Source organism: Physella acuta, unplaced genomic scaffold (assembly GCF_028476545.2).
Source record: "Physella acuta isolate Inbredline_101_S28 unplaced genomic scaffold, ASM2847654v3 ptg000333l, whole genome shotgun sequence".
Classification (NCBI taxonomy): domain Eukaryota; kingdom Metazoa; phylum Mollusca; class Gastropoda; family Physidae; genus Physella; species Physella acuta.
In genome coordinates, this window is record NW_026731852.1 from 165,767 (window position 1) to 180,995 (window position 15,229).

A 15,229-nucleotide genomic window follows, 5' to 3' on the forward strand; every position below is an offset into this window, starting at 1 on the left:
GAAGGATGGAACCTTATTACAGATTGTGGGAACTATTGAAGGCACTACATCACAGATTGTGGGGACCGTTAAAGTCACCACATATTGTGGGGTTTATTGAAGGCACCTCATCACAGATTGTGGGGACCATTGAAGGAAGGCACCTTATCACAGATTGTGGGGACCGTTGAAGGCCCCACATATTGTGGAGTGGGAACCATTGATGGTAATGACATTGTGGTGTTAAGTCACAGTTAAGTAACGGATATGGGATTTCAAAATACATTTTTTACAAGGAGTATTATTAATCTTCACAGTCTCTAATTAGGGTTTCACTAACACCACAAATGTATGTGAGGGGGAGGGGGGTTCTAGTTTTAATAATGCCTCTACTTAACTCAATTGTCTCTGTCACGTGACCCACACTCATACATAACTAATGAGTCAGCCCGAATAGGAATAATACATTTTCCATAAAAATGACTGGCGTCATCAGGATTATAAATCCAACACTGTTTATCTATTGTGGTACGTCTAACCCAAGAGATGAAGTTGAAAATAACTGGAACAATTCGATGAAAAGATTACTCAACAAAAAAAATGTATCAACAAATTAGAGAGACGTGGTCTATGAACGTGCAACAGATTGAATGTCCAGAACTGTGCCGCCTGTCATAACAATAACCTCACGCTGGGGATTTGCCTCACCCCCCCCCCCCCCCCACCCACACACACACCCTAGACCACCCACCCTGACGGGAATGTCATTTAGGAGATATTTGGGTCGTATTAAAAACAAATAATATTGCCAGTGTTGATGAAATGCAACCACACGTCCGTCCCACACTGCAGTCGAAATTGATATTTAATAACTTTCCAGTATGTAGGTGTAAGTTGCTAGTATTTATACCTGGTGAGGTAACAAAGTCGCTAGTTTTTTCACCTGGTGACGGTTCCCTAACTACACACACGTACTCCCGTTCCTATACACACACAAACACACACCACACCACACACGTGTTTACACAAAGAGCCCCACATTCTAAACCCTACCCACTAACACAGGGCGTATATAATGAAATTATATATTTAAAAAACAACAAAACCAAACCAGAAAGACAGGATTAAGACCTCGCATGACCAGAAAACAATTAATCCGCTAACAGAAATAATTGTCCCTTGAGACTCCCAATTTCAAGGCTAAAAATAGCACAATCCATAAAATACACAGTGCTGGATTATTTTATTGTGTTCACGCTGAGAGTGGTGTCCCTTTGTTTGTTACCTCCCTTGCTTGTTAACAACGTCATACGAATACAATTCAGTTGTCTATCTAGTGGTTCCCTAAGGACAGCCTAGGGTGTTATCTGAAAGCTGGACACTGACCATTGGAGGAATGGTATCACATGGGCACTGGCCTACTTTTATAAAGGGGTCGTTAAATTTATGTCCTGCTTTTTTTTTTTTTTTAAATTCTTTAAATTCACTTATCCTATCGTTACAAAAAGTTAGGATTCCCAAGAAAAGTTTTAACCTGAAACAATTTAGAAACAAGCATTTTTTTTACAATCAAATTAGCTGGGTCAATATTATAATACTTGATTAACATTTTTCTTTAAAATTTGAAATACAATATATATTTTTTTTTAAAAAGCGAATTAACAGCTAAAATTCAGTTTACTTTTTAAATGTCTAAATCTAAAGTGTAATGTCACATTCTTTATTTCCTCCTCAACCCCCACCACCCCGTCACAAAAGTCAGACACCCCTACTCCCTCGGGCGATAGTTTTGAACGATTGGACTAAATTTAACAATGTACTCAGTGAAGAAATCTTCATCAAGAGTATGTCCTACACCAGTGAGTCAGTTTTGTCCTGTTTCGCCAATTTGTCACCACATGTTGACACTTAACATCCATTATAGTGCGGCGTGGATGTACTGAAACTGGTGGATGTTTGTTTTGTAAATAAATAGGACTGTCACAGCTAGTGCTCTCCCCTCACGTGACTGCTCTAGGCTTACACTTAGGCATTGTTTCATTGGCCATTGGCACTGTAGGGCTTTGTTTTCATTGCATTTTTATACAGGTCTTATGGTTTTTACAGGGTTTGATCTTTATGGGATTTTTATAATGGATTTTGGCTTTTATGGCATTTTCTCTAGCAATCAATATTAGATGTGTTTGTTCTTGTATGAAATGCTGATGTGTTAGGAGTTGAACGAGGTAGTTGCTTGGTAGGTGTGGGTTAAGTCTACTTGGTGGGTGTGGGGTAAATCTACTTGGTAGGTGTGGGTTAAGTCTACTTGGTACGTGTGGGTTAAGTCTACTTGGTGGGTGTGGGGTAAATCTACTTGGTAGGTGTGGGGTTAAATCTACTTGGTAGGTGTGGGGTTAAATCTACTTGGTAGCCTACCAATGGTAGGTGTGGGTTAAGTCTACTTGGTGGATGTGGGTTAAATCTACTTGGTAGGTGTAGGTTAAATCTGCTTGGTAGCCCACCAATGGTAGATGTGGGTTATGTCTACTTGGTAAATGTGGGTAATTGTGGTAATTTGGGGGGTGTTGGTTAGTTGATAAGGCGAGTTGTGTGTAAGTAGGGAGGTGTGGGTAACTTTGTGTTTGAGCACCTTTCAAAAGAACCAACCATTGTTTATGAGCCTAGAAGATAAACAGAACAATAAAATAAAAAATAGGCTATATGATGTGTATATTGGTTGTCTTAATAAGCAATTTTAATTCCATATAGCCTTGACCTACTGCCAATGCTTCAATAATTTTTTAATGGAAAATCTGTTAACAATCTGGCAAGTTGGGCCCGGTGACCAGACTTCCGCCCCCACCATGGCCAGGAAATTGTCCCATCTTTCATCACTGACACCCATATCAGCGTGAAGTCTGCAGAAGCTGCAGCATTTTTTTTCTCTCTGGAGTAAATTGTTCTCTCCCTTCTTGCTGTTTTATTGCTATAGTTGGTAATTAGGGGACATAACTCTAACATTACATGCTCCTGGTAATGACTGTTGCACCAAATCAATAAGTTGATGTCGATATCACGATAGCCGCAACATACACAGTGTATTTATGTTTTTATGTTTTTGTGAGTTTATTGATAAAGGAACTATATTGGGTTATGGCATATTTATGGGATGTCACGTGGTTGTTGTAATGACGGAAAAAATGGTGGACAAATATTGAAGGTGAGGTGTTTTAACACCACCATCTTGATGTGTTCTTTAAATAAATTGACCTGGCATTAATTTTGTTTTTAAATTCGGATCTCACGTCAACATTTTGATGGTTTTCGAAATCTGTGACTAAAGCACTGAGCGTCTTAAGCGCCAGACAGTTTATTTTTTAAAGATCTGCTGTTCTAGGTTAACCTAATCCTAACCCAACCAGAACTCACCGAGACACAACCCAAATGGTGCTCTAACCTAACCCTAACCCAACCAAAACAAAACTCACCAATAAATAACACATTTGGTGTGGATGTTAGCGCACCAGTAAACAGCAGACGACTAGACACTTGTCTGATTTTATCCACTTTGTTATTTGTCTGGTTTGTTTTGCTATAAATCAACATAACAAATTATTAAATATGGATCAAATTAAGTTTTCTCACACAAATACATCAAAACCTGGTGAAATAAACCGACTTCATATTTCAAAACAAATCCAATGGCAAATTTTTAAAAGAATACAATATTTACTAAAATGTATAGTTTAGTATACGTGGTTCTATAAATAGCGCTATTTCATGTGAAGGGCGGAAGTCCGAGTCCAAATACTATTCATCCGGGTACTTGAAATATTAGTCGTGTCTCAAAATACCCTGTTTCTGTTCTGTTACGTTGAGTTGTGTTGTAATAATGTTATGTTGTTGTTATGTAGTTGATATGTTGTTATTTTGTTGTATATTAAGTAGCTGTGATGTGTTAGGATTCAAGTTATGGTCACTCTTCTGTCCACCCACTATACAATCTGGTACCCATCTAATATTTTATATTACGGCCCCTGTGACAAGCCTAAGGTACAAAATAGATCTACAAAAAATACACATTTGCATAGACTAATTGTGTGTTCATTACATAACCTAATTATGCTCAAGGCCGCTAGTATTGTTTGCTAATTAGTAGGTCAATTTATTAGTGACTAATTACCTAAATTGTGACGACCGATGACCAAAATATCGATGTCCAGTATTTGTTATAGACCTAAAGAAGATTGGTTTGTTGATTGGTGACTACTTACTGAAGCTTTGATCTTAGGGTAATTAGCTAATGACTCGTGCTGTGTAGGAAGCAAGTGGCCTGCTGGGAGAATCGATTACCATCAGGGCGTGGGTTCGGATCCCGGCTGGAGTATCAGTTCTGATGTGTTCTGTCAACTGATTTACCATAGTTAAGTGGTGGCACTAACAAAAACACATTGTCTGAGCGGGTTAACTTATTGGTTGGTTTGTGTGTGGGTCTAGATGTTAACTTATTGGTTGGTTTGTGTGTGGGTCTAGATGTTGACTTGTTGGTTTGTTTGTGTGTGGGTATAGATGTTGACTTGTGTGTGGGTCTAGATGTTGACTTGTTGGTTTGTTTGTGTGTGGGTCTAGATGTTGACTTGTTGGTTTGTTTGTGTGTGGGTCTAGATGTTGACTTGTTGGTTTGTTTGTGTGTGGGTCTAGATGTTGACTTGTTGGTTTGTTTGTGTGTGGGTCTAGATGTTGACTTGTTGGTTTGTTTGTGTGTGGGTCTAGATGTTGACTTGTTGGTTTGTTTGTGTGTGGGTCTAGATGTTGACTTGTTTGTGTGTTGGTCTAGATGTTGACTTGTTGGTTTGTTTGTGTGTGGGTCTAGATATTGACTTGTTGGTTTGTTTGTGTGTGGGTATAGATGTTGACTTGTGTGTGGGTCTAGATATTGACTTGTTGGTTTGTTTGTGTGTGGGTATAGATGTTGACTTGTGTGGGGGTCTAGATGTTGACTTCCTGGTTTGTTTGTGTGGGGGTCTAGATGTTGACTTGTTGGTTTGTTTGTGTGGGGGTCTAGATGTTGACTTGTTGGTTTGTTTGTGTGGGGGTCTAGATGCTAACATGTTGGTTTGTTTGTGTGTGGGTATAGATGTTGACTTTTTGGTTTGTTTGTGTGTGGGTATAGATGTTGACTTGTGTGTGGGTCTAGATGTTGACTTGTTGGTTTGTTTGTGTGGGGGTCTAGATGTTGACTTGTTTGTGTGTGGGTATAGATGTTGACTTTGTGTGGGGGTATAGATGTTGACTTCCTGGTTTGTTTGTGTGGGGGTCTAGATGTTGACTTGTTTGTGTGTGGGTATAGATGTTGACTTTGTGTGGGGGTATAGATGTTGACTTCCTGGTTTGTTTGTGTGTGGGTATAGATGTTGACTTGTTGGTTTGTGTGTGGGTATAGATATTTGACTTACTGGTTGGTTTGTGTGTGGGTCTAGATTTTGACTTACTGGTTCGTTTGTGTGTGGGTCTAGATTTTGACTTACTGGTTCGTTTGTGTGTGGGTCTAGATGTTGACTTGTTTGTGTGTGTGGGTGTATTAAGTCTATACCTAATTTCAGGCTCAGTGTCATAACGATGAATTCCTGTACTGGTCAAATTTCTAAACAAGCCACTTAAAAGTTAAACACTTGTTAAAGTATGCAATTACTAAAATGACGATCTGCGGTATATAAATGGTGAACGGAAAAAAAAACACAGAAAAAAAGTGTGGTTTGACTCCGATATAACCTACGTATATCGTCGGAGTCAAACCACACAAGTGAATCCTTAAAAAATATGTTTCTTTCAGGCATCTCTGTAGGGGAGCTCCCCCCCCCCCCGCCCAAAAGTTTGAAGTCCCCCCGTCTCCCCCCCCCCCCCCCCCCCGGAGAAAAAAATGTCAGATCGAAACCCTGTATATGCTGTCCTACAATGTTTATGTAGGCCTAGGCCTACATATCAAATTCCAATCTATAGGCCTATTGAATATTTGTGCGACATGCATTTGAATTATGTATCTTGCTATGAATCTAAGTAGCTACTAGCCCAATAGAAATCTAGATTGAATGTTTTCAACGGGAAAACCTTGATTTACCCGTGGAATGTCGCCTAAGGTGACACGCCAATCTTAGAGTAGGTCTAAATCAGATGGTTTTTTTTTACAATTTTAAAGCAACTCGTGTTCCTCGGTTTACTGAAGGAAAAGTGTCAACACGTTATATTTTACCGTTAGGTTTCATAACAATCGGTGTATGAGGTGTAGGGGGGGGGGGGGGGGCTAACTAGCGTCCATTGTGTAGGTACTAGTTTTAGGCGTGTCATATAATCGCATGTCCCATTCAACACCTCCCTAGGGGTGTGAGGCTCTGGTGTCTGGGTTAGCCGTCTGGTGGCCAGTATATTTCACCCCCCCCCCCCTCCAAACACACTACCCACCCTAAGCTGCAGGTGGCTATCCTAGCACACACCCCCCTCCCCATACCCCACCTTGCCAGCAGATGACCAGCACGAGACGACGGCTAGACACGCTATCGTCTGCGTGACGCTCCAAACACCGACGTCTGCTCTTTGATGCGATTGGTTGAAAACTTCACAATAAAACTCACACGACCGACGGAGCGAAAACGAAAGGGGCAGATAACCCCGGTTTTTAATTAGTTGATTGACATGGACACGACTAATTGGACATTAATTATTTAATCACATCACCTAATTGGAAAGTAACATTTTTGTTCTACCAGTACTATTTTAGCTGTAGTGTTTTGCTAGTTGTATTAGCATGTCATTGGGTTTGGCTTGAGTTAGGATCGGTCCAGTTTTATGCTTGGACGAGAGGTCAGGGCTATCTCTCGGTTATCGCCGCTACAGCAACCTTGAAGTGTCGGATTGAAGGTTGCGGCTGTTGTTGTCTGATGTGGTATCAACAGAAGTGTAGCTGTGGGGGGGGGGGGGGGGGGCACTTTTTTCTTTTAATTACTAAAGCCTGCGTGAATAGAAGCCGAGTGACTATTTATAGTTCACTACGAATAGCCTTCAATGTTCACTTCGAGCTCTATAACCTTTCCCCGGCGACTGGGTGTAATCCACCCGGAGTCGCTATATTTTTGCTCACATCTCGAGTCTCGGTTTACATTTTTCTCAGCCTCATTCTCATCTAAAAGGTGGTTGAAATGAACACATAGGTAGGGTTTAATTTAAAAGTCATGCAAAATAAAAATTTTGACGGTTTTGATTTTTTTGTGCGGTTCCTTGCAACTGAATGTAACACACTCGTACACAATATGCAAAGGAAACAATGTTTATAACTTAAAAACTGTCTTCTTCCCAATATTTTTTTTTTGCTTATTATTTCTTTAATTTGTTTGATTCATATTCAAATATAACTACAATAAACACTCTGAAGGCATTTGTATAACAAAAATAATCAACCTATATTTAATGTCTTATCCACTATAATAAAAAAGATCATAACATCAGCACATAAAATGTTAACAGTTCAAAGAGTACATTTATTACATAGAATAATTGAGTGTTCTTTGCATATGTGCACAGTGCATTTGCTGCATATTGATTTCGTTTTTCGATCTCTTTTTGTTGGGCACAATGTGCATCTCTTTTGCTTTGTCGCTGATTTAGAAGAAGCTGCAGATGTCCTTTGCCTTTTTGGAGGAGCTGAAGTAGTTTGTGTAGCTAATTCACGTGGTTGTAACATTTTCAACTGACTGGTGATATTCTGTCTTACGATGTCCTGATGTGTTTGGCCAGATCGCCTCAGTATTTGTGTGAGGGTCAGGCATTGGGCCACGTCAATGTTGAACAGCTGTCTGTTGTCTCCATGAGCCAGAGAACTTGTGGGATATTTGCATTGATATATGACTCTTGCAGCTATTGATGCCAAGTCAATCATGTTGAAAAAGACAACCAATGGCCATCTTTTTGTTTTACGTTTGACAGTGAATGCCTTAGCCATTTGATCCATAGCATCTACACCCCCTTTAGTCTTGTTATAGTAGAGCACGATTTCTGGCTTTTTTGATGCATTTGTACTGTCAATGTCTGGGACGTTGTGCTTGGTGCTAAGCAACAAGACATTCTTCTGCTTTTTTGATTGATAACTGACCAGTGTGGTTTCTGGTCGGAATAGAAATGCAGAGTCATTCAAGGGCAGATGCTTTTTTTGTTGAAAGTCCTGAGGTAGGAATGTCTTGTTTCTCTTCACTGTTCCAACTAGCGTCAGCCTACTTTTGGCCATTGTTTCTGCAAGCTGCAAGTGCGTGAAATAATTGCCTGTCGTAATATTACGACCACTTCCATGAAAGTCTCTTGTGAGAGAAACCACAATCTCTGATGCAATTCCTACATTTGTTTTTTCTGGCAGGGCACTTCTTTTTTCTTTACCAAGATATGGGCAGCCTCGCAATGGATAGTTGGATAAAGAGTCACATGCCCAAAATATTTGTATGCCATATTTATCTGGTTTATTTGGCATATACTGAATAAACCTACAACGACCCCTGAAACCAACAAGTTGTTCATCGACAGTTATGTTCTCTCCAGGAACATAATACCTTGCGAGATTGCTATGGAACAATTCCCAAATATCCCTTATGGGAGCAAAAACATCACGAGAACGAAGAACTGATCTAGTGTCCTTGTTGTCGAAACGAATGTGATTCAGAAGGTTGCTGAATCTCTTCATAGAAAAAGCTGCCCTTAATAGAGGATTTCCATGTACAGGACTGAATAGCAGGTCAACAGAAATTCTGTTCTGGTGAAGAGCACCAGTGTGGAGTAAGCATCCTATAAAAGCTTTCATTTCAGTTGCATCAGTTGTCTCCCATTTGTCTTGTCTTGCTTGCTCTCCTTCCCTGTTAGTGCAATCAACAATTGTCTGTATCATATTGTCGTTCATGTACAGAAGGAACGCTTCTGTTGGAGAAACCACATGATCAGTGAAGGGTGTTTGGTTCTTAGGCAGTGTGAATACATTTTTCCTGGGAATGCGTAATTCCGGCACTGGTCTAGAATACCACAATGTTGATTTGTCTTTCCCAAGTATTTTGTTTTCTCCCACTTCATCGTGTCGCTCACCATCAGCTTGATTTGTTTCTATATGGTTATGACTGTCAGCATTTGGCACATTGTTGATAGCTGATGGTGCCTGTTCAGTGTACGCAGATGCATCATCATCGTCATCAGAGCTACTTGTAGTCGAACCAGTAGGGTCTTCAGGTACTGATGGCTGCCACTCATCATCTTCTTCATCTGATACTTCAGATTCATCACTTGTTGAACTATCATCAACTGGAAGACTAAAACCAGCAAAGATATTCCTTGCCATTTGCCCTTGAGTTGAGACAAACGTGTCTGTGGTAATCCTTAGGAAGTTGTGTGCTCAGTCTAGGTTTGTGCCTCTATTTATACACCAAACACCCTGGATCACAGTCTGTAGAATATTTTTTCCCATCCGTTTCATCAATAAATTACCTAGTGTCAACTGTCTTGTAGCATTCCGAGGTGGTTCTGACTCTATCTGCATTCCAACGCTCCATGAAAAAGAACAAATCACTATACACGTCCTCCCTCAGGCTCTCTTACCCCTGCATTTCATTAACCTATTGTAACTCTAAACTACAGTAATGTCTGTATTTGCATTTCAGAGCTCAAGAAAAGAATATAAATCACTCCATGTGTCCTCCCACAGGTTTAGCCTTACTTGAACACCCCATTAACCTGTAGTATCAGATTACACAGCTCTCCCGTTGACAATAACATGGATAGGATTTCCCGTGGACACATTGAATACCCTGAACTGTGTCAGTATTGTTCCCCACCCCACAATGAACAAAGAGGGCATTTTACTATCAAGCAGACTAGATGGGTGTAATCCACCCAGTTGCCGGGGACAGGGTACCAAATAGGTTGCCGGGGAAAGGGTTAAAATAGATGTCGCAGTTAGTAGGTCTAGCTAGACACACAGACCTACTGCCATCAATATGTGTGGGTTCGGCTAATCTATTCTCCTATTATTGTACACTATTCTATGATATTCATACTCAACACTTGCCGTGAGCCGCATTTATTTGGTTTTATTACGGCATACGACAGAAGACCTACGCTAGCTCTATAGTCAGCTTTAAATACACTAACTAGTTACTAACAAAAATGTATCTGTAAACATACACTCTCACGTCTTTCAAAAATTGAACTCAAATATAACTATAGGCTCTCAGATATTTGACTGAAAAATATTACAAATAGTTTTTCCATTAAAACAAAAATGACCGACCCCGACATTCATACACGGCTTGATGCAAATCATCATACATTGGTCGCTCACTGTACCTGGACCTGTGCTATGACGTCACATTAGCCTGGCCGGACCCAGCAGGTGAATAATGTGGTCGGACATGGGTCTGACACTAATCAATCAGTGGGGTCACGTGGGTCAGCTCTACACGGGTTTTGGTGCTGTTAATCGCTGACGTTAATTTCCGTGCTAATTAGCGTGACAGGAAACCTGCGTGCTAATGGCCATATCTCACGGGGTTCGCATCGCTAATTACACATGCAGCTTAATGATTGGTGCCTCATTAAATTACATCAGTACCTTAATGATTGGTGCCTCATTAAATTACATCAGTACCTTAATGATTGGTAACTCATTAAATAACACTTGTACTGTTATTATTTCCTTATTAAATTACATCAGCAACTTACTGATTGGTAAATTATTAAATTGGTATTGTAACGCAGTATTTATTTTCTCATTAAATTATACCTGTAGCTTAATTGGTAACTCATTAAATGACATGTGTAACGTAATGATTGTTACCTCACTAAATTACATCTGTAACGTAATGATTGTTACCTCACTAAATTACATCTGTAACGTAATGATTGTTACCTCACTAAATTACATCTGTAACGTAATGATTGTTACCTCACTAAATTACATCTGTAATGTATTTTACCATCTCGTAGTTTAGTTAAGACAAGCTGGGACGGGATCATGTGATCCAGGTCTAAAGGTCGTTTATATAGACCATGGGTCAGTTGTGATCCAGGTCTAAAGGCTATTTATATAAGCAAATGGTCAGTTGCGCCTACACGTGTAGATGTCATTACATCAAATATGTGACGCTGCATGTCATCAACACCGTACTCGCAGACTTCGCGAATGAAGTATTCAAACACAGGCCAGCCCCCAGAATTCTGAGAACCGTCCTGCGCCCCTCCGTGCGTCTTTCAATTTCCTGTAATCCGATGCAAAAATTATAATGCTCCAAAAATCCGGCCGACATTTTAAAAACTTCGTTATCAATTATTTTAAATTGTAACCTTAATCTGCCCCGCGCAGCGCCGTGCCCCCCCCCCCCCCCCCCAATAGCTCTCCTCTCAGCTAAAATTCGCATTAATAAAATCACCGAACCGTATCTGATTGAGTGGATGTGTTTAGGCTCAAGTGAAACAGTTATTTAAAATCAGGGCAAACATTTCTCAAGGGTTCTCATACTTTTATTTCATGGTATTATTTTGCAATATTTTTGTGAGTGTTAAAACGAAAGTGAACTTTTAAAATTTTACTCAGTGATAACAACAGTTGTTTTATAACAGTTGATAGACCTTGACCTCATGCGACCCTTGTCGATTTGAAAAAAAACTGGGTAGGCTCTAGGTAGTTCTGGTTACATCTTTAGCACACCTGGTCCATAACGTGTACATGTGTGTCCTACGCTGTTAGCAGAGTTTCTTCCTTCGCCCCCCCCTCACGAAAAAATTCTACCGCCACCCCCCCCCCCCACCGCCCCCGAGGGGGGGTGCGGACCGCACCGGGTGACACCAATTAGGGGGGTGACACCAAAGCAAAAAATAGCAAAATATATAGAGAAAAACTTGAGGGAGGGGGTGCAAATCTAAAACTTGAGGGGGGGGGGTGCACATCGAAAATTTGTCCCCGGGAAGGGTCGCTATGCCTCTGGGGGTGACACCATTAAGTGCCGCACCGGGTGACACCCGACCTCGCTACGCCACTGCTTGTACTGTTAGTGTGTCCTATGCTGTTAGTGTGTCCTACGCTGTTAGTGTGTCTTGTACTGTTAGTGTGTCCTATGCTGTTAGTGTGTCCTATACTATGCTTTTTTAAATCCTGTTATTCTGTTATTGTTTTTTTTATTTTATAAACTGCCAATGTGAAAAAAGGCCTCCGTGTCTACTGTTGTTACCGTTATTGAATAAATTGAAATTGAAGTGTGTCCTATGCTGTAAGTATTTCTTGTACAGTTAGTGTGTGTCCTGTACAGTTAGTGTGTTGTATACTGTTATTGTGTACCGTACTGTTAGTATGTCAAGCACTGCTGGTGTGTCACATCTCAGCACACCTGGTCCATAATGTGTACATGTGTGTCCCATACTGTTGGTGTGTCCTGTCCTGATGGTGTGTCCACCAGTCCACATGTACTGAGATCTACTCTCCAACTTCTCCGTTTTCTTGAATCTATCCCAGCGCCTCTCAAATCCCAGCACACATCCTGTGCTTAAGCTATCGCTTACAACACACAGGCCCCCGGGTGGGGGTAGGGACCTCGTGTGTAAAGAAGTCCCCCACCCCCTCCCTCATGACACTTCACTAGGCTGCACGTATGACGTCAGTACACGGAATGTTCACTTGAATCAACAGACCGTGGTGACCCAGTTGACACGCTTGAGTTGTGTTCACTAGACTGACACACGCTGCCGCACCCGAACAACCGAGGCGAGTCCATTATTCCCGGTCGTGTAATCCGTCAATCAGATCTGTTTATCATTGACAGCCATGACTGTTTTATGACAAGGGTTCTCAAGCAATTTCTTCTAGCTACCCCAGTCATAGCTAACGCGCCAAACTTAGCCCGCTGTTTCAAAATATTTTTTTAAATTTTTAGCAGAAGATTCAACTTTTTAAACTTTCCCCACTGTAGTGTGGCGTGCTGTTTTAATATTGACATAGAGCATTATGGGATGCAAATTCCTTGACCTTCCACGTTATATGCATCACAGTATTCACAGGTGGATTGGACGGGGAGGGGGAAAGGGGAGGGTGATCTCGGATTTTTTCCAGATAATCTCCGCCACCCAAAAAAGTATGAAAAATAGAATATTCAATTTATTCATGAACATTTAGTTTTTAACGTAACCCAACCCTAACATTAAACATGACACCATAATCCTAATTCTAGAGGCGGATAAAGATTTGCTTTTATTTTATGGCGGCCGTTCAAACATTCAAATGTCTAGCATCGGAAATAGGTCAAGGCTGCGTCCTTTCTGTATTGAATTTTCTAATAATAAAAATAAAACTTGTAATTTAAGGGACAGATTACCTATTTCGGTGTACAATGTTATTCATGAGTACAATGACTTGGCCTGAGGGCGGAGATGGCGTATGATCTAATCGAAGTGGAATATCCATTAATGTGGTGAGATGAAACCAATCATAAATATATAAATGAACCAATCAAGGAAATGGGGAAAGATCGGTTATGAATATCACGTGTCTAATCACGCGAGTGTATGACGTCATGTCCGGTCGTGATGTAGACGACTTTAAGCTTGGACTGTATTAGATATTAGTGTAGACATCAAATGTTGCCAGCAAGTGTATACAATACAAACTGGTGCGTCAGTCAGATGCTTTCAACACAGTGGCGTAACCAGGATCGTCTCAAGGGGGGAGGGAGGGTTCCAATTTTTACCCGGGGACAAACTTTCGATTTGCACCCCCCCCCCCCCCCTCAGACTTTCAATTTGCACCCCCCTCATACTTTATATATACCGAGGGGTCTATGGTGGGGGGGTTATAACCCCCCCCCCCCTGCCTACGCTACTGTTTCAACAAGCCACATTGACTGTCAGTACTTAATGTTTAAAGCCGTTAACCTACATTACATTTTCAACAAACTGTCGTACAAATAAAATAAAGTGTTAGTAGGCCTACACCATAGCCACATGAAACTTAGCGCAGTTACACAATTGAGCTGATTCTTGTCTGTGTCTAAACATTTCAACTTTTTGCAACAACAAAAAATGCGAAAGTGGCGACATATATTTTTGCCGAGTCGGAATGAAAGTCTGCTCCATCATTCAGGTGTGTGTGTAGTCATTAGTTGCAAGAGTACAGGTAAATTTTCCGCCTGAGGACACTGTCACGTGTGACATACCTGCGGACACTGACGCCACACCCCTGCCGCTGTGCCACCTGTGGATGGAGGACCGTCTCACTAACGGGTAGGGTCAGCATTGACTGGGTGAGCCTTCTACTCCGCTGTGCGACAGGAATGCCATGTGGACCTACTTTTGATGGTAGTAATAGACGTGTACTTTGTAAAACACTAAGTGTGTGTGTGTTGGGGGGGGGGGGTAATTTAATCGATAAGCCTTTAAACAACTGGAAAGATTTGGACTTTACAGCTGACATACCATTATAATCCCGCAAGCTCAAGATGAATATTTTACTAACCGAAATGAGGGGTGGGGTAGTTTCGTCCATAAATAAAGTCACACTTTTTGATATTTTAACCCCTCCCCCTTTCACACATCGTCTGACCCATGCCTAAAATGACGTCACACAACTTTTATAGGTTTCAGACGTTCTTCTGACCGTGACTATAAACACGATACCCTGAATATCTCGAGGTTATATCCACACATTTCAGGCCACACAAGTGAAACAGCTAAGCTACTAGTAGTATTGGGAGATCTAGGCCTAGCGGTTGAAATCCTCTGTTAAAACCGCTACAGAATCACCAACACATTCGAGCCAATATGATCCTACCTTATAATGTAGATAGTAAAGTTCCCTTTTCGAATCTGACGGTCAAGGTGGCAAATGAAGTTGAATTCAAAGGCGTAGCGACCCTTCCCGGCGCCCGGGGACAAACTTTTCGATTTACACCCCCCCCCCCCCCTCGAGATTTCGATTTGCACCCCCCCCCCCCCTCGAGATTTCGATTTGCACCCCCCCCCTCAAACTTTCGATTTGCACCCCCCTCAACCTTTCAATTTATTTTTTCACCCCATTTTGGCGCCCCCTAAGGTCGGCGCCCGGGGACATATGCCCCCCCCCCCCCCCCGCTACGCTTCTGGTTGAATTCACCTGTTTCTATGCATTTGAGGGGGTAGTTTGGTATGACCAGCTGATCATATAGGTATTTGACTCTACTTATGTATTGAAATACTTTTACCGGGAAATAGCGACTAATAAAGAAAG

At 41.3% G+C, this 15,229-nt stretch overlaps 1 protein-coding gene across 1 annotated transcript; it reads right to left on the reverse strand.

The window, feature by feature from the left end:
• Window positions 1–7,001: 7,001 nt before the first annotated feature.
• LOC131940827 (piggyBac transposable element-derived protein 4-like) lies at window positions 7,002–9,322 on the reverse strand. Its single transcript, XM_059299682.1, has 2 exons — window positions 7,705–9,322; window positions 7,002–7,135 (listed from the first exon to the last, which is right to left on the reverse strand). Exons 1-2 carry the CDS (start codon window positions 9,320–9,322, stop codon window positions 7,002–7,004), a joined length of 1,752 nt encoding a protein of 583 aa, XP_059155665.1.
• Between the last annotated feature and the right edge of the window lie 5,907 nt (window positions 9,323–15,229).

Coding starts and splice junctions, on each gene's coding strand:
- LOC131940827 (XM_059299682.1), bottom strand. CDS start 9,322: ATGGCAAGGAATATCTTTGCTGGTTTTAGTCTTCCAGTTGATGATAGT. Junction 7,136..7,704: donor CGTAAGACAGAATATCACCA/GTCAGTTGAAAA, acceptor ACCACCTTTTAG/ATGAGAATGAGGCTGAGAAA.